The sequence below is a fragment of the Cydia pomonella genome, unplaced genomic scaffold, assembly GCF_033807575.1.
Source record: "Cydia pomonella isolate Wapato2018A unplaced genomic scaffold, ilCydPomo1 PGA_scaffold_183, whole genome shotgun sequence".
In the NCBI taxonomy this organism is placed as follows: domain Eukaryota; kingdom Metazoa; phylum Arthropoda; class Insecta; order Lepidoptera; family Tortricidae; genus Cydia; species Cydia pomonella.
Window position 1 is genome coordinate 714,379 of NW_026907824.1, and position 19,376 is coordinate 733,754.

At 35.7% G+C, this 19,376-nt stretch overlaps 1 protein-coding gene across 1 annotated transcript in view; it reads right to left on the reverse strand.

Annotated features, from left to right (window-relative positions):
* The window catches only part of LOC133533623 (uncharacterized), a 49,302-nt gene that overhangs the window by 16,214 nt on the left and 13,712 nt on the right, over positions 1-19,376 (reverse strand). The window contains exons 8-42 of the mRNA XM_061872634.1: positions 18,573-18,872; positions 18,030-18,203; positions 16,972-17,094; positions 16,390-16,695; positions 15,907-16,080; positions 14,645-14,779; positions 13,787-14,095; positions 13,345-13,518; positions 12,070-12,204; positions 11,445-11,756; positions 11,181-11,351; positions 10,638-10,772; positions 10,253-10,564; positions 9,865-10,038; positions 9,621-9,755; positions 9,125-9,424; positions 8,875-9,048; positions 8,660-8,794; positions 8,264-8,575; positions 7,984-8,157; positions 7,735-7,869; positions 7,347-7,658; positions 7,094-7,267; positions 6,849-6,983; positions 6,461-6,772; positions 6,208-6,381; positions 5,746-5,880; positions 5,235-5,546; positions 4,971-5,144; positions 2,274-2,408; positions 1,883-2,194; positions 1,632-1,805; positions 1,412-1,546; positions 803-1,114; positions 372-542 (exon numbers count right to left, since the gene is read on the reverse strand). Coding sequence (XP_061728618.1) covers positions 372-542; positions 803-1,114; positions 1,412-1,546; positions 1,632-1,805; positions 1,883-2,194; positions 2,274-2,408; positions 4,971-5,144; positions 5,235-5,546; positions 5,746-5,880; positions 6,208-6,381; positions 6,461-6,772; positions 6,849-6,983; positions 7,094-7,267; positions 7,347-7,658; positions 7,735-7,869; positions 7,984-8,157; positions 8,264-8,575; positions 8,660-8,794; positions 8,875-9,048; positions 9,125-9,424; positions 9,621-9,755; positions 9,865-10,038; positions 10,253-10,564; positions 10,638-10,772; positions 11,181-11,351; positions 11,445-11,756; positions 12,070-12,204; positions 13,345-13,518; positions 13,787-14,095; positions 14,645-14,779; positions 15,907-16,080; positions 16,390-16,695; positions 16,972-17,094; positions 18,030-18,203; positions 18,573-18,872 — 7,266 coding nt within the window. The remainder of the gene's footprint in view (positions 1-371; positions 543-802; positions 1,115-1,411; positions 1,547-1,631; positions 1,806-1,882; positions 2,195-2,273; positions 2,409-4,970; positions 5,145-5,234; positions 5,547-5,745; positions 5,881-6,207; positions 6,382-6,460; positions 6,773-6,848; positions 6,984-7,093; positions 7,268-7,346; positions 7,659-7,734; positions 7,870-7,983; positions 8,158-8,263; positions 8,576-8,659; positions 8,795-8,874; positions 9,049-9,124; positions 9,425-9,620; positions 9,756-9,864; positions 10,039-10,252; positions 10,565-10,637; positions 10,773-11,180; positions 11,352-11,444; positions 11,757-12,069; positions 12,205-13,344; positions 13,519-13,786; positions 14,096-14,644; positions 14,780-15,906; positions 16,081-16,389; positions 16,696-16,971; positions 17,095-18,029; positions 18,204-18,572; positions 18,873-19,376) is intronic.

Below are 19,376 nucleotides of genomic sequence, written 5' to 3' on the forward strand. Positions count from 1 at the left end.
TGTGTAATCGAAGATGACGGGCTCGAACATAAATAATGTCAATCCCTCGCTTGATAAGATATCACAAACAAGGTACAAGATAAGGTTGCTATCATTAATGTAGTGGGGAATAATTTATTGTAATCAAACGTTATGTTATCAAAAGGAAAGATGTTTTGTGTTAATGGATTATCCATAGCGAGTGCCAGGAAATGAAAAGATGACATGTCATCGATAAAGAAAACAAGCAATCTTTGATCTCCATTCTCTGATTATATCAGCTCTGTTGTGTAAAGTACATCATAATCTTCAAGAGAGAATGTAATTGAATTTCCGATGAAGTATGGATATGGAAATTATTTATAAAATGACAAATTAAAATGATGACTTACCGTCAATTATGGATATGATGATAATTGTGCTCGCAGTGGTCTCTGATTTTGCTGCCGTCACAATCATAATGATCTTTCGAAGATCGATTAATATTGCAGAAGGAATTGGTTCCACCACAACTAGTGTTATCGAATTTCCATTTACAGATAACCCAAACCATTGGGCATTATCTGGAAGAATAATTAACAATCTATGGAATTTTTGTAATTTGTAAACGCATCTTGTGTTCGCTTCAAAATAGATAGGTACATAATTACATAGTATAAATATACAAGAAAAAAAAATCTAAGTCAAATATTCACCTAAAATACTTATGTGCTGGTAAATGAGACACAAAACAAAAGTACTAAGAAATAAGAATCTGCATCCAAGTAAATAGGAAATATCTGGTAAATGAGGGTAAGCTGCAGGATTACTGTTGGAAACTTACCACCCTCCAAGGTAAACGAAACATCTTGGCCGTAGCCAGCGTCCAGCGAGATGGCATTTTCGAATGTGAGGCCGCTGGTTTCGCTGTACTCTCCGGTGTAGTAGGCAGCACTGAAGGCCAATTCTTCTACAACAGCAGCCCGTTGAACCTCGATTACTATAATCGTCGTAGCAGATACAGATTGGGTCGCTGATGCTTGTAACTCCAATAACAATATGCCGTTGGCAGGTAATGCCTGTTCTGGGATAGTGCTCTGCAAAACGATGTTGACTATGGCACCTTGCTGCTGGAGATTAAAGTATGAGGCCAAATCTGAAAATATTAATTATTGAGGAATATCTGCGAGTGCAGCAAAATACAGTTTATAAATGAATTGCCAAGTCAATCTATTTATTTAAAACATAGAAGACTTTTAATATTAATATGGTCACTATAAGATGTTATTAAGTTAGCTAAGTAAGTAATGTCCCTTAAGAAAGGACTAAATAAATTAACGGACTTGGTATCACATGGATCTCACACCTTTTTAGGGTAGAAAAACTGAGTTGCGAGACTTTGTTTTTTTTTACAAGTTAGGTTTTTGAGGGCATTAGTTATTACCGTACTTACCACCAGATAGAGCAAATGTGACAGCATATGAATACCCCTCGCTTAGATTAATTGGTTCAATAATTAACGTACTATTTTCAATAGAACCAAGATAGCTTGCTCGTTCGAAACCAAGAATTGTTGCATCCGTGTAGTCTGAAATAATACAGAACACACAATTATAATTTTTAATAAAACAAACAAACAATAAACTGTACCTAATGTATGATCACATTCTTACCATCAATTAACGATATCACTATGGTTGATGTCGCGATGATGCTGTTAGGTTTTTGTGCAATAACACTAAATACCAATTGATGGTTGTTGACTAAAACCGCGGGTGGAATGGCGGTAGACAAAGTGAGCGTGACAGCATTGCTTTGAACTTGCAGAGCAAACCATTGTGCGTGATCTGAAAATAAAGAGCTTGTGAATATATTTGACTCATTACTTGTTATATACTATTAAGTATAATCAAAAATATCATACCTCCCTCCAGAGCAAATTGGACATTTTGGTCATAGCCAACGTCTAGTGAAATGGTTGCACCGAACACGAGGCCGCTGGTTGCACTGTACTCTCCTACATAGTAGGCAGCACTGAAGGCCAGTTCTTCTAAAACTCCAGCCCGCTGGGCTTCAATCACTATGGTCGTCGTCCCGGGTACAGATTGCAACGCTGATGCTCGCAAATTCAGCAATATTATGCCGTTGGCGGGTAACGCTTGTTCTGGGATAGTACTTTGTAGAACAATGTTTACTGTGGCATCTTGCTGCTGGAGATTGAAGTACGAGGCCAAATCTGAAAATAATTAACATTGAGAAATGTCTTCGAGTACAACATAATAGAGTTATTTAATGCATGCTATCAGCGTACTTACCACCAGATAGAGAAAATGTAACAGCATCCGTGTACCCCTCGTTAAGAACAATTTGTTCTATAATTAAAACATTATTTTCTATGGAACCAAAATAGCTTGCTTGCTCGAACCCGAGTATTGTTGCATCAGTGTAATCTGAAATAGCGAAAAAATAAAGTTTGTGAAAAGGATACAAAATGATGAGAGTGTACTCGATCAATACACATGTTTTACCATCTTATACACGTTTAAGTTTTTTTTATATATATCTGCCACATATAATTTACTTTTCTTAGTTGGTTAAAGAATGTATTTGTAAACTTTTGTTGTATTATTTATTCTATTTGCCATGTCTTTTCAATACATTACATGACTGCAATAATTTTTATGTTCATTTGATGAAGTGGAGCGTTTATTTTAAGATATAAAGGAACAAACAGATGCTTCAATTACTCTTCATGCTCACCATCTACTAAAAAAATCACTATTGTTGTAGACACAATTTTGCTGTTGGGTTTTTGTGCGGTGACAGTGACACTAAATGCGAGTTGATGATTGCTGACTGCTGACTAAGATCAATTTTAAATATTCTTGAAATAGAAGGTAAGGTGTCCTCCCTCTTTATTAATGAAAATGTTCATTTGCAATTGAGTGTTTTATATAATAATTGCTGGTCCTGACGGTATACCTCCCATCATAATTTAAAGTTGCTCCTCTAGCTTAACATTGCCTATAACTTTACTTTTTGAGAAGTCTATCAGGGAGGGGTGTGTACCTTCACTTTGGAAACAGGCATTAGTTACACCAGTACCAAAAGGTGAAGTTAGCTCGGACATAGAGAAATATCGCCCTATATCGAAATTGTGTCAGTTTGGCAAAATTTTCGAGAAGATTGTTAGTGATCAGCTTTCCACTGCGATGCGGCGTCATATCATTCCAAACCAACATGGTTTTCTTAGTGGTCGTAGTGTCGAATCGAATCTTCTATCTTATACAGAAGCCATATTAACTGCGCTAGATAACAACTGTCAAGTAGACGCTGTGTATACCGATTTTGCAAAGGCTTTCGACAAGGTCTGTCATGAGCGCTTACTTATAAAGCTGTGGCATTTTGGTATACACGGGGATCTTTATCGCTGGATAAAATCCTATGTAGAAAACCGTTCGCAGGCCGTAGCTGTAAAGGGGCATATTTCTTATTATAGGTCTATCAGTTCTGCTGTACCGCAGGGTTCCCATTTGGGGCCTTTGTTATTTGTCCTGTATATAAATGATATCACTGAATGTATTAAGAATTCAAACATGCTTTTATACGCCGACGACACGAAAATTTTCAGAGTCATACGAAATCCAGAAGATTGTACTTTACTACAATACGATTTACATAATTTCCAGACTTTTTGTAACACAAATAATCTTTTCTTAAACCCAGAAAAATGTTTTGTCATTAGCTTTAGTAAAAAAAGGACAACTATTAATTTCAAGTATGATCTTTGTAATAAAGAGTTAACTCGTGTGAACCAGATCCGTGACCTCGGCGTAATCATGGACTGAAAGCTTACCTTTGTACCCCACATTGATAATATCTTAAATAAATCTTTTAAGCATTTGGGATTCATATTGCGCGTAGGTAAAGATTTCAGGAGACCTTCGACGTATAAGATATTATTTAATAGTTATGTCCGTAGTCGATTAGAATTTGCTAGTTCAGTGTGGAACCCGCTATATAAAATTCATAGCGACAGAATAGAGAGAGTGCAAAAGAAGTTTGTAAGAGCAATTGAATATCGCACTGGAAATAAATACATAGATTACACTACCGCTAGGAAAATACATAATATTTTACCCTTGAGCTTGCGTCGCGAACGCACTGATGTTATAATTCTCTATAAAGTCATTAACAACATCATCGACGCACCTGAGTTATTAAAATCTGTTTCATTTAGAGTACCCCGTCGTTGTGAGCGAGCATGTAGAAAGAAGAACCTCTTTTATATTCCTCGTAGTCAAACCGCATATGCGAGAAACGGTTTCACTAGAAGAGCATGCAGGATGTATGATGATAAGTTTCAAAATGTAGATATTTTCCGTGAAAAGTTCGGTAGTTTCAAACAACTTACATTGAAATGTATTAATGGACTTTGGTAGTTAACTTTAATTTAATTGCAATTATTGTTTGTTATTAGTGTTATTGCAATGTACTTCATCTTTGTATTTGGTTTTGTTAGGATGTACGAGCATTATTTGTAACTACGATTTGGCAACTTAGAATTTCAGGTTTATTTTAGTAATTTTATGTAATTAGGTTATATGGTATTCATACTATATTTAAGGAAACTGTAGGTCTATAAGTCTATTACCCTATATTGTAACAATTTATCAATATAATAGACTGTTTGTTTCTAAATAAAGAAAATAAAAATAAAAATAATAATGCTTATCATCTACTAGCGAAATCACAATTGTCGCTGTAGCAATATTGCTCTTGGGTTTCTGTGCAATAACCCGAAACCAAAAAAAAAAAATCAGTATTGTTGTAGACACAATTTTGCTGTTGGGTTTTTGTGCGGTGACAGTGACACTAAATACGAGTTGGTGATTGCTGAATGCTGACTAAGATCAATTTTAAATATTCTTGAAATAGAAGGGAAGGTTTCCTCCCTTTTTCTTAATACAAATGTCCATTTGCAATTGACTGTTTTATATAATAATGCTTACCATCTACTAGCGAAACCACAATTGTCGCTGTAGCAATATTGCTGTTGGGTTTCTGTGCAGTAACCCGAAACACGAGTTGGTGATTGTTGACTAAAATTGCAGGTGGAATGGCGCCAGTCATAACAAGCGCGGCAGCGTTGCCTTGAACTTCTAACGAGAACCATTGGGCGTGTTCTGAAAATAAGATTTAATAGATAATACTTGGCATTAATTACTTGCTCAGTACTTGGTTACTAATATTTAATGTCTTTTTGTATTGCATACCTCCTTCCAAGGAGAATTGGACGTTTTGATCGTAGCCTACATCTAGTGCGATAATAGAGTCAAACGCGAGGCCGCTGGTCTCACTGTACTCTCCGATATAGTAAGTAGCACTAAAGGTAAGTTCCTCGACATCGGCAGTTGGCTGGGCTTCGATTACCACAGTTGTCGTGGCGGCTATAGCTTGAGGTGCTGACGCTCTCAACTCGAGTAATAAAATCCCGTTGGTAGGTATCGTCTCTTCTGGAATGGTACTCTGTAGAACGATGTTAACTGTGAACCCTTGGTGTTGTAGATTGAAATATGATGCCAGATCTAGAAACAAAAAATAATCTTACTTTATTTAACGTCTTATATGGAACGTGGCTTCGTGCAGTAAGTGTTGAATTCTAAATAATTATTATGTTAGTAGATATTAGAGCTCAATATCTACTAACGTGGATCCGCGTTCCGGGATTAAAAGGTTAAATATGAGTTCAAATTTATGTATATTATCGTCTACCGATGTACTTACCACCAGAAAGCGTAAACGTAACGGCGTCCGTGTACCCCTCGATAAGGACAATAGGTTCTATAGTTAATACATCATTTTCAATAGAACCAAGATAGTTCGCTCGCTCGAAACCAAGAATAATTGCCTCAGTGTAATCTGAAATAAATAAAGAAGAATAATCAAAATATAGAGGTTTAAGAAATACATAGGTAATATGTATGTGTTGAAAATATATTCATTATGTTTCTGAATATCTTCATAAGCAAATATTGTTTAGACACTCATTAGTGCTACGTCTTTCTCTTACCGTCTGTCAATGAAATGATTATGGTTGCTGTTGCAATATTGCTATTGGCTTTCTGTGCAGTAAGATTACATATGTATGGATTGAAAAAATACGTGTATTAATCATATTTATGATGCGATGTATCTTCATAAGCAAATATTTTTTAGATACTCATTAGTGCTTCATCTCCTTCTTACCGTATATTAATGAAATGATTATGGTTGCTGTTGCAATATTGCCACTGGCTTTCTGTGCATTAACAATAAATACTAGCTGATGGTTGTTGACTAAGATCGCCGGCGGAATGGCACCGGACGTAGTGAGCGTGACAGTATTGTCTTGGACTTCCAGCGCAAACCACTGTGAATGTTCTGAAAAGAAAATAAAGTTTTCGTTGATTTCGTTTTAGGTTTGCCCTAATAATAAGTTTAAAGTATACAAATCGCGTACCGCCTTCCAATGCGAACTGTACGTTTTCATCGTAGCCTACGTCTAGCGCGATGATAGAGTCAAACGCAAGGCCGCTACTCTCACTGTACTCTCCAATATAGTAAGCAGCACTAAAGGCAAGTTCTTCGATATCGGCTGCTTGCTGGGCCTCGATTACCACAGTTGTCGTGGCGGCTATGGCTTGTGGTGCTGACGCTCTTAACTCAAGTAACAATATCCCGTTGGCAGGTATCGTCTCTTCTGGAATGGCACTCTGTAGAACGATGTTAACTGTGGACTCTTGCTGTTGTAGATTGAAATATGAGGCCAAATCTAGAAACGAAAAACATATTTTATGATATCTAAACACGAGTCAAAATTGATTTACACATTTTACCGATGTACTTACCACCAGAAAGCGTAAACGTAACGGCGTCTGTATACCCCTCGTTAAGGATAATTGGTTCTATAGTTAATGCATCATTTTCAATTGAACCAAAATAGTTTGCTCGTTCGAAACCGAGAATAATTGCGTCAGTGTAATCTGAAAAAAAAGAAGAAAAATATAAAGGCGTAATAAATACGTAGGTAATATGTATGGATTCATATGCAAATATCTTTTAAATTCTCATAAGTGCTTCATCTCCTTCTTACCGTCTATTAATGAAATGATTATGGTTGCTGTTGCAATATTGCTACTGGATTTCTGTGCAGTAACAATAAATACTAGCTGATGGTTGTTGACTAAGATCGCCGGCGGAATGGCACCGGACATAGTGAGCGTGACAGCATTGTCTTGAACTTCCAGCGCAAACCACTGTGAATGTTCTGAAAAGAGAATTAAGTTTTAGTTGATTTTGTTTTAGGTTTGCCCTAATAATAATTTTAAAGTATACAAATCACGTACCGCCTTCCAATGCGAACTGCACGTTTTGATCGTAGCCTACGTCTAGCGCGATGATAGAGTCAAACGCGAGGCCGCTGTTCTCACTGTACTCTCCAATATAGTAAGCTTCACTAAAGGCAAGTTGCTCGAGATTGGCAGCTTTCTGGGCCTCTATTACTACAGTCGTCGTAGCGGTTATAGCTTGTGGTGCTGACGCTCTCAACTCAAGTAACAAAATTCCGTTCACAGGTATTGTCTCTTCTGGAATGGCACCCTGTAGAACGATGTTAACTGTGGACCCTTGCTGTTGTAGATTGAAATATGAGGCCAGATCTAGAAACGGAAAAGATTTCTTATAATTTTTAAACTCAAGTCAAAATTGATTTACACATTTTACCGGTGTACTTACCACCAGAAAGCGTAAACGTAACGGCGTCCGTGTACCCCTCGCTAAGGACAATTGGTTCCATAGTTAATGCATCATTTTCAATAGAACCAAGATAGTGTGCTCGCTCGAAGCCAAGAACAATTGCATCAGTGTAATCTGAAATAAATAATGAGAAAATATATAAAAGGCGTCTTGAAAATATAAAATCACATATATATCTTCATAAGAGAATATTTTTAGATATTCATCATTATTTTATCTGCTACTTACCGTCTACTAATGAAATGATTATGGTTGCCGTTGCAATATTACTATTGGGTTTCTGTGCAGTAACAATAAATGCGAGATGATGGTTGTTCACTAAGATCGCCGACGGAATGGCACCGGACATAGTGAGCGTGACAGCATTGCCTTGAACTTCCAGGGCAAACCACTGTGAGTGTTCTGAAAACGGACTAAAGTTATAGCCAATTTCATTACGCGCTTGCATCGTTACAAACTAATTTTAATTATTTTGCTTGTATTGTTACAAACTATGAGAACCAGGTACCTCCTTCCAATATGAATTGAACGTTTTGATCATAGCCCACGTCTAGCGAGATAATGGAGTCAAACGTGAAGCCACTAGTTTCGCTATACTCTCCAACATAATACGCAGCACTAAAAGCTAGTTCCTCCACATAAAAGGTTCTCTGCGTGTCAATAACAACCGTAGTCGTGGCGGTAATGGCAAGTGGTGCTGAAGCTCGTAAATCAAGTAATACTATGCCGTTAGCAGGTAACGTTTGCTCTGGAAGGGCGCTCTGTAGTACGATGTTAATTGTAGACCCTTGCTGTTGTAGATTAAAGTATGAGGCCAGATCTAGAAACGATAAATACTTCGAAACTGTATTCAGTACTTATATTAAAAGTTACACTATTATCCACTTGTTATCAATGAACTTACCACCAGAAAGTGTAAAACTGACGGCTTCCGTGTACCCTTCGTTTAAGACAATTGGTTCTATACTTAATGCATCATTTGCAATAGACCCGAGATAGCTTGTTTGTTCAAAGCTAAGAATGGTCACGACGGTAGATTCTATAATGAACAAAAAAACAAAACTTAAATATTTTATTTGGTCAGTTACGTAATTACAGTTAGGTTCCATAGGTGCTTACCATCAATTAATGATATCACTATGGTTGCTGTGGCAATGTTACTTCTGGGCTTCAGTGCTGTTACACTAAATACCAGTTGATGATTGTCGGCTAAGATCGCAGGCGGAATAGCGCTAGTCATAATGAGGGTGACAGCGTTCCCCTGCACTTGCAGAGCGAACCATTGAGCGTTTTCTGTAAAGAATGTTCAAAGTAACAGTAGTGTGTAATTAAATCACCACTACCCAGATTTGTATGCTAAACTTTATACCTCCTTCCAAGCTGAACTGCACGTCTTGGTCGTAACCCACGTCTAGTGAGATTGTATCGAAAATTAGGCCTTCTGTTTCGATGTATTGTCCAATGTAGTATGCAGCACTGAAACTGAGATCTTCTCCATCGGCTACCTCAAAAACTATAGTAGTAGTTGCGGAAACAGCTTGAACTGCAGTAGCTTGTAATTCAAGAACGATAATACCATTCGCTGGTAATTCTGAAGTGGGGATAGTGCTTTGTAGTACTATGTTTACTGAAGAACCTTGTTGGTTTATTGTGAAATAGTTGGATAGATCTGGAAAAGGCATTTGTGTTTAATTCGCAATCAGATACCGCAATGTATTCAAATCAATACAAAATCAAATATTGTATATTTTTCTAAGGCCTATAACTACACCTTACAATAATACATTTAACTTACAAACACCAATAATAATTATAAAAACAAAAAATGCATTTTGGCGACCCAGTTTTCTGCAGTTATTGTTTACCTCCTTGTAATGTGAAATAAACTTCTGAGCTGTATCCTTGCGTAAGGATTATAGGTTGCAGCGTTGATGTATCACTTTCTATTGTTCCAAGGTAACTACTTCTTTCGAATCCAAGAACAGTTAGTTCAGATAATTCTAGAAAAAAAAAATATGGTTATACCTAAAATTGCACTAAACGATAAAGCGTATATTATGTATTCGGTATTTTTGAAACAATAGATATAACTATAAAATATAGTCTTACCTCCTTCTAAAGATACTACTATCGTAGCTAGTGCTGTACTGCCACCAGAGTTGACTGCATTGATGGCAAATATTACTGGCTGGTTGTCAATAAATAGTTCGATTGGCAAAGGAGCAGCTAAACTTATTGTCACCACGCTTTCCGAATGCTGAACGATAAACCAAGCACTGTTTTCTGAAAGGTTTTATAGAATAATGAATAACATTGTTTGAAACTGCGGTGACGCTACGGTGACTGCTTACCATTAGGCGGGCCGTATGCTTGTTTGGCACCAAATTTGTATAAAAAAACTAATGTGCTACTGTTAGACAAAACCTTTAATTAACTTTTTGTACAGATTTATTTTTAGTTTTGGTTTAATTGCATAAATCAACAAAAAAATACCAACCTCCTTGTACAGTTAAGACTATCTCACTATCATATCCAGTAACGATCCGCAGCTGTATATCTGCCATAACACCAGTTGTTGCAGAATAAGAGCCAAGATAGTAAGCTTCATCAAAAGATAGGGCCTCAATTACTTCATTACTTTTAACCAGTTCTACAATAACTGTGGTATGGGCCCTTCCAGTGTCTCCATTTGCTTCAAGAGTATATACCAACATAGTACGTGCTTCAATTATTTCATTTGGAACGTTAGATATTAGCTGCAATGTGTATGTGCCGTCCTGTCCGACCAACTGGAAATATTCCACATAGTCTAAAAGAAACTAGATATTGCACTCCCGAACTAATAAAAGAGTATAGTTTTAAATAATTTAGTCAAACTTTACCTCCACTTAACGTGAGATAGACATCCGAACCGTAACCTTCTACGATACTGATTGCTTCCATGGTCAAAACATTGTCTTCCAGTGATCCCGTGTAGTGATTACGAGAAAAGCTAATAGTTCTAGCTGTGGAGGAATCTAAGAATATTGTATAGAATAATAAAATGCAAGGTTCCATTGCAACAGGTTACGCTTCCGCTGAAGCATAGGTATCGCGTTAATTATTATGTTTGACCGTAGCTTGGGTAGCAAAAAAGCAACGGTAAAAACATAATAACGTTTTAAACAATCGTGCAAATTGTCATCAATATAAAATGAATTTGAAGTAGAATTTTTTTTCTTATTTTATGAATTTTATGATATATTCTTTCCATGGATTAACTTGTAATATAATAATTAATAACTCATTTATCTACTAAAAAAAATAACTACTTCTTACAATGTCGATTTGTGATTTTCGTTCTACTTCTTATGTTATTGTTATTCCTACTTACCTAGCTGGTACCTTATTTGCTTAGGACAGAATAATTCAGATAAAGTTCTTACCCGTATTATGAATGACAATAGCCGCTTGGCCTGAAACACTTCCAGCTTTGCTAGCCACAACAGAAAAAACAAAATGGCTAATGTTTTCTATCCCTTCTAATTCTCCTTGACTGATAGACAGCGATAAACTATTCTGCCCAGTTTGCGTAAGGATAAACCTCTCAGACCCATCTATAATAACATAAAATAACAGTGTATCGTGTATCTTACACATAATAACGAAGTCTTGTCAATAAATTTAGATACCGGCAATGACCCACTCACCTCCGCTGAGAGTAAATGTAACAGATTCATCAAATCCCTGGATCAATCGCATCGTATGCTCAAAGAGTAATTCGCCTTGCTCTGAGATTTCACCAGTATAGTAAGCTTGATCGAAAACAGGTGTTACGATAATGGGTTCTTTGACTATACTTAGAACGAGAGCTGTGTAACCGCTTACAGCATCTGTTTTTGAAGCAATTATATCAAGTACTATGAACTCATTGTTGGTTATTACTTCTGAAGGCAGTTCATTTACAAGCTCAATATGAACGGTGTTTGAATCAAGGGTTACAGTGAAATAAGTTGCGTAAGCTGTAAAAAAATATTTGTTATGCAACTAAGTGTTAAAAGAAGGTGTTGTTATTTTATTTCAATGGGTCTTAAATTTCGGTACTTAACTACAGAACATGATTATGATTTAAAAAGCTGGTAACTATGAAAGAATTTTAATTTTTTCTAAAAGGCTACGCACACAAAAAGCACCATTAGCATAATGGTTTTGAATTATAAATAATTTTATATTGTTATCTAAAGTAGGTACTTAGTTATGAAAGTGAAATAAAAGTAATTTTCCTGCAGAATTAAAAGTTTGCTAAGAAGCCTTAATTAAAAATGCACGACTTACCTCCTGACAGTGACACTATCACGTTCTCCGTAATTTCGTTGCTCAGCGTAATTGTCGGCACTTGCAACTGGGATCCGTCTAACTGGCCCTCGTAACTGCTTTGGGCGAAGCGTAGTACTTCTTGTTCTAATAAATCTGCCATGATAAAAAAGTGATAATACTACATTTTTAAAAAATATCCCCGTAAATAAAAAGTAAGTGCCCGATATCTGACTGAAATATACTTCTTATATACGCATGTATCACTTCCGACGAAGTTTGAAATAGTACAAGTATTCTAAATAAATGATTCCAATTGAAAGCTTAAATTAGTGAAGAGGGAAGTATACCACGTGAGTCCATAGAAAAAGAGAAAACGATTTTCTACTTTTAAATATTTCTCATTCTCTATGATTTTTTAATGTTACTGACACAATGAAAAACTAACTTTATGGGTTTTCCTTCTTTTTTTTCAAAATTTGTGATACAAAAAAACATTTTTTTAAACGAAACCTATTTACCTAGAATATATTATCCTGTAGCGATCGACATCAAAATTATGGTAAGTTGTTGAGATTTAGTTACTGAAAAACGTTTTCTTCCAAAATGGAATTTAATAGAAAAAGTATCGTTATTTCGCTTGGATCGCAAAGCTATTCTTGTCTCTTAATAATCGCTTCTATTTATAAGAAAAATGTTGCCTTTGTTAGTAAAGTTTAATATTTATTGCATTAAATAAAAATACTTATTCTTTATTCAATAATCGAATAACAAAAACAATACAACGTGAATCAGAAATAAACTTAATTTTGATTTAACTCTCCAGGCCTGCTTGCGAATCAGTACCTATAAGTGTATTTCAAATAAATAAATTAATTACCACGAATTTAATTAATGGTACAAAGTATGTAAGCCATTACAGACATTTTTATGTATTAGTTGGAATATTTTATATTTTTTGAGGACCGGTGTGGCATAGTTAGTAGTGACTCTGCCTATGAAGCTGATGGTTCCGGGTTCGAATCCCGGTAAGGCCATTTATTTGTGTGACAAACACAGATATTTGTTCCTGAGTCATGGATGTTTTTTATGCATAAGTATGTATTTATCATAGTACAAGCTTTGCTTAGTTTGGGGCTAGGTCGATCTGTGTGAGATTGTCCCCAAATATTTATTTATTTTAAAAGCATACTAAAAGATTATTAAACTTTATCGACAAGGATGGTTATTTAAATATTATAGGTATTATTAATATCGATTTTAATCAGCCTTGTGTCGGCTGGATGAGTCAGTCACCTTTAGGTAATTCGATAGAAATAGCAGCGCGTCCATTGATGGAGTTAGGTTTGTATGCGATCACACCGAAGAGAAGCTGGTGCTGGCTGTCCAGTACATCCTGTGGCAGGGGAGCTGTACTCACTACAGTAACGGAATTTCCATTCCATTCCACCCCAAACCACGCTGCAGATTCTAAAAGAAATAACAAAAGCTTATGTTCCGTCTAAAAACTGTAAAACGCACCACGAAATTGAAAATAAAAACACCGCTTGCCGTAAACACAGGGCTGATATTATCCTATTAAAAGCGGAGATTGTTTCATAAACATTGTACTGAAGTACTTTGAACATTTTTAATGGGACCTCTTTTTATCTCCGCAAAGAAATTATGCAGGATGAATCTTGACTGTCGGTTGATATCCCGTTGAGTAATGAAATTACTAAAACAATACCATGCTTACCCCCTTCCAACCCAAAAGTAACGGTTTCGTCAAAACCTTGTATCAGAGTAATAGTATCTTGGAACTGCAAAGCATTTTCTTCTGTATACATTCCGCTGTAATATGCTTGGCTGAACACAGGCGCTATAATTTCTGTTTCAACTATTTCAATAACAATTCCAGCGACGACTGACACCGCCCTGTCTCTACGTGCTTCTAATTCTAAAATAATAAATCTGTTATTTTCTAGAACTTCGGCAGGGAGTTCACTTGTCATTGAAACAGTTACTGTGTTGGCTGTGACTGTGTGCGTGAATGATGCTGCATAGTCTGTAAAAAACATTAATAATTCATGGAGATATTTTTAAGAACGTTTTTATTTACTTCGTTCAAAATAACGTAAAAAATTCCAAAGTGAAACATGGATATGTCACAATGAGTTTAATTAATTATTTATCATTTCTCATGCTTTGAAAATGGGTCGTCGTTGTTGTTCTAAAAACTTTGAAAATAATACGTTTCTGCTCTAGAGTACTGTACTTTCAAAGTAGGTTTTTTCTTTTTCTTCGATAAACAATTAAAATTATGGTTTTAACGGGATTTGTTGTAAAATTTGTTTCTGATAATTAACTCCCCAATTCATAAATAACCATATTTTTTACCTTAATTGTTAATTGAAAATAGCACTGAGATTTATGCTTAGCCGTGTTTTTTAAATGCACGTACTTACTTATATTTTTCTTTCCTCGTATTCCAAATAAAAAGTAGTATTTAACTCCGGTGAAAGGCACCGTTTCAGTTTTGGACTAAACTACCTCGACAGAAATGAGTGCCTTTCATCCCTTGGTTAATAATCTATTATTAACAATATTAACATACCTCCAGAAAGATAAAACTGTGTGCCAACAGCGAACCCTGTCTCGAGAACGATGTTTTCCAGCGCCAATTCGTTATTTTCTAAGCTTCCGACATAAGTATTTTTAGCAAACTGCATAACAGTAGACTCTATTAGGTCTGAAACATAAAAGGTTGAGCTCAATGATATCCAATCATGTTGGATCTATATATTGAGATTGCCTGGGTATTTCAGAAAGGAAGGGCAATTTTCTAAACATAGAAACCTAGTTAGTCAGATCTATGGCTTTCAACGATACTCCCAATGGTACCCGCAATTTTTCAGATATATTCATATTAATATTATTTATTAACAAAAGTTATAATATTACATGTTTTTTCACTTTTATATATTGTATAAGTATTCGAAATAAGTAATAATAATAATATACTCGTATAGTCAAACAACTTTGTCAGTAGAAAAAGGAGTAAAATTCAAATTTTCTATTGGACGATTACCCTTCCGAACTACATTTTTTAAATTTGCTTCTTTTTTTACTGACTGAAATGGCTTGACAGACAATATATGTTTACATTATATACACCGGGGGCCCATATAAACTAACAGACTTTAAAGATGTACCTAAAATAACTACCGTCAAAAGTTTAAGGCCAAAGAGAATATGCAAATTGCAAAATTTGCAAATAATCAACATTTTAATGATTTTTTTACGAAAATACTACTTTGCAGTAGATACCTACAATCCGAAAAAAAACCGTTAAACAATTTATTAATCAAATTTATTAAAGAAGGCATATACACCGTATTTTTTTATTTCCGTTAATTTCAAGGGTACATTCTTGAGCTTAAATTAAGTAACTTTCTCAAAGACACCGGTGTTCTAATTAACTATATTTCGGCGATAATCAATAATTTATTTTTATCTTATAAGGCCCTCACGAGCGTATACACTTGCCTTAGGGCCTGTTTACTTATTGATTAGTGTTTAGTACGAGTGTGTACATTTGCTACTAAACGTAAATACTATCTCGGATGAGTGGTGTTCGAAATGACATTGTTATGTCATAGTTTTAAATTATTTGCTTGAATTAGATGTAATTTCCGTGTTACAACAACGCTATATGCAACATTTAATTATTTTTATCAAAAATATATATAGTTTTTTATTTTAACCTTTGGGTCCCGTTTTAAGCTTTGGGTACGGAACCCTAAAAAGGTGATTATCTAATGAACTGAGCGGTTATAACAATAATTTATATGTAATAAAACATCAACATGGACCAACCTTCTGAGAATCTTACGACGATGGCAGCATTAGCGCCTACTGTCAGTGGTTTTTCGGCGAATATGTTGAAAACAAATGCCTTTTCTTGGAATATTACCTCTTCAGGAATACTTGATTGGACAGTCAACGTTACACTATTTAGGTTTTGAGTAATAGAAAAATATTCAGAGTTTTCTGTAAATAAAATAAAAATATTAGTGTCAGTCTCTATAAAAAGAAAAAATACTGCAAAATAAGTGACTTGTAAAGTTTAAAGACCCATATGCACTTTGAATAGTTATACGATACACATGCAAATAGGTAATTTGCAACTTGTGTCGATTTAAAACACTACCTTCGGTCGTGTTTTAATTTATCGCCACTCGTTGCGAATTGCCTACTTTCCGCACCTGTATAATAACTACTTATGGGAGTAGCATAGGCTCAGCACGGTGTACCGTAAGTCATCGTGTATAATAAATTATTTTATGTTATTTTAAGTACCTCCTTGAATCCTGAACGTCACGCTGCTGTCGTATCCTTGTAGTAGGTTTATATTCTCCAAGACAATACCTAATGAACCAAAGAAAGTGCCATCATAAATGGGCTGGCTAAACACAGGCGTCGTTGCGTCAACTTTGATAATCTCAAGTAACACAGCAGTGGTAGTCGGCAGCGCGTTCAGTCCTTCAGCCGACAGCGTCAACATTACGAAATTGTTTTCTGAAATAACCTCTTGAGGAAGCTGTGCTGGCATATTTATTGTCACTTGATTTTGCACGTTCGATACAGCGAATGAGGTTGAGTAATCTGGAACGGCGCCAAGATTAGTTGGGAAGAATTGAAGTCAATAACTGAAAGTCGACAAATATTGAATGATACTAATCTTTATTAGAATCCGCCCGTTTATGAGGCCATTGCCTTGACAATAAAATATCAAGACTACTTAGAAGATAGGTGTCTGTTTTGGAGTTTAATAAAGCTTAAAATGCTCATCATGTTTTTAATCCAAGTCGAAATATCGTGCCAACTATACTTTAACTTAAAGTTTCCACTTAAAATTGTATTAAAGCAAAGTTTACTTACCACCGGAGAGCGAAAAAGTCACGTCTTCTTCGTAACCGACACTTAAAATGATCGTGTCTAGTGTCAGTATATTATCTTGTATCGCTCCTTTGTATGACTGAGCTTCAAATTGCATTTCCCTTGCTAAAAAGGATTAGCGAAGAAAAGAAAAGGAAAGGCTTAGACTAGAGAAGATTGCAAGAAAAAAGTATGGAAACAAAAGTTTGGGTTAAACAATAAATTCCTGCAGTCATTGACAGACGTTTTGTGGTTTTCGTTCTTAATGTATAAATTGTTATATATATACAGTGTGTATTTTCAACAAAGCTCACATATTCGAAGGGTAGTTAGTATAGGCCCAAATTATTTCACTTTCATTATGGTTTACTAAAAATTAATGACTTTATTTTTTCTTTATAAAACAATTCAGAACACTATGTACCTATCATTAGCTTATTTTTATTAAAAAACGTCGCACTTACTAACGCGACTTCACTACTCTCACAAATGATGATTATGTAGGTAGGTACGCAATACAATGCTGCTCGAAAAAACATAAAAAAATAATTATTGTAGTCTGTTAGTTAAGGCTAAATAAATTTTTTTAATGTTTCAATTTTCATTTGTATTAAAAAGACACGCTGTATAGTCTTACAATCTGTAACGTTTTACGAGTATATTAGGCAAGATGGAGTAAGATTATTACCGGGGCAAGACAAACACTTGTATGGAATCCTCATAATGTTTATCTAGCCCCAAGCAAAATATACTATGTTCGTCTTACCCCACCTTACCTTATTCATAAAAACATTGTAAAGTCTTTGTAAATTGATGTAGTTATTATTCTTTGATCCCGACAAAATAGCTAATATTTAGCAATAGAAACACTGTGAACATGCGATCTGTCCAGTTTCATATCACAGAAACGGATCCGCAAAGTATGGTAAAGCATTAAACTTTGCAACATCTGTTTCCTGGATTTATTTCAGCTTCCACAATCGGACTCTGAAAGCTTGAATCAAAAATGCGGATAGAATGGAAGTTGGTTAACTTTCTAGCATTTAAAATACATATGTCACCTCCGGGTAAAGTGATAGCCACAACAGCGCTCGCGCCGACGGTGCGCGGTTTTGTGGCCTCGACGGAGAGGTGGAGGTGGGTCTGGCTTAAGATATGCGAGGGCAGGCCGTCGCCGGCCACCCGGAGCGTTGACGAGGGCCCGTCCTGAGTCAACTCGAAGTAAGTTTCGTATTCTGAAATGTTTTACCGTGCCAAATTAGGCATAACTTCTAAGAAGTGAATTTCACTAAATTTTGTCGTTATCTTTTATGAACGTATCAGGCCGCGTAGCCAACGTGCAAGTCGCTTACGCTCCGTAGCGATGGAAACGCAACTGTCACTGTCGCTCTAATATGGAGTGATAGAGAGACACAGCGAAGCGATTGCGATTGTCACCTTGGCTAGGCCGGTAGGCTTGAACTTAATTTCTTTTTATGTTACATGAAGTACTTTACTACCATGTGGAGGTAAATTAAACGATGACAGTATTAAGCAAATGTAAAAACATTTGATGGTGTTAAAACATGGAAGCATATTAAGCATTTGCACGTCGTCAGTCTTACCTCCAGAAAGGGTTACAGTGACGGTTTCATCATATCCCCGCGCCAACAAAATTGGTTCCACCGCCAGACCAGCGGCTGGATCGTAAGTTCCCGCATACAAACTCTGATCGAATACTGGAGTTGTGACGTCATCTTTCACGATCTCTAACGTGACTATAGTTGTAGCAGAGCTATAGCCAGTAGAAGCGGTGACTCTCAAATTTATATAATTATTTTCTTGAATAATGTTATCGTCCAAGGGAGTCATCGACAGGGTTATTGTGTTTCCAACGACCGCGTAGGAGAAAAACGAGGAGTAATCTGGAAAAATGTTACTTAATTTAAGATAAAGTTCCTTTGAACACAAAGAAGACAATGAAGCGCATCAAAATGTTTTATTTTCTTGCTATCAGCCTTGTGTGTTGTCGCGTGTTTAGCTATCGTTAAAGCTCGTGAAATTGCCGTAATTTTTAGCGAATTATCGTGTGTACAGAATTCAGAAATTAAAACAATTCCCTATCTTTCTAAAATTATTTAAATTAGAAACCATAATTAATAGTAAAAAACAGATTATTGTTGTAGTTCGCTGCAATTTCACATAAAATTTGCGGATTTTTTGATGGAGGCTACAGCTCATGGACGTGTTATATAGTATGCAAGAGTAGGTAGAGGTACAACAATAAAATGAAATATTTGTTGGAAAATAAATCCACTGAATATCCAATCTTGGCTCACGGATATGGCTGGCTAAATGGCATATACATAGAAGAAAACATACAAGAATCTAAGTAAAATAGTGTTCGTAAAGACTCGAGTCATTTGAGT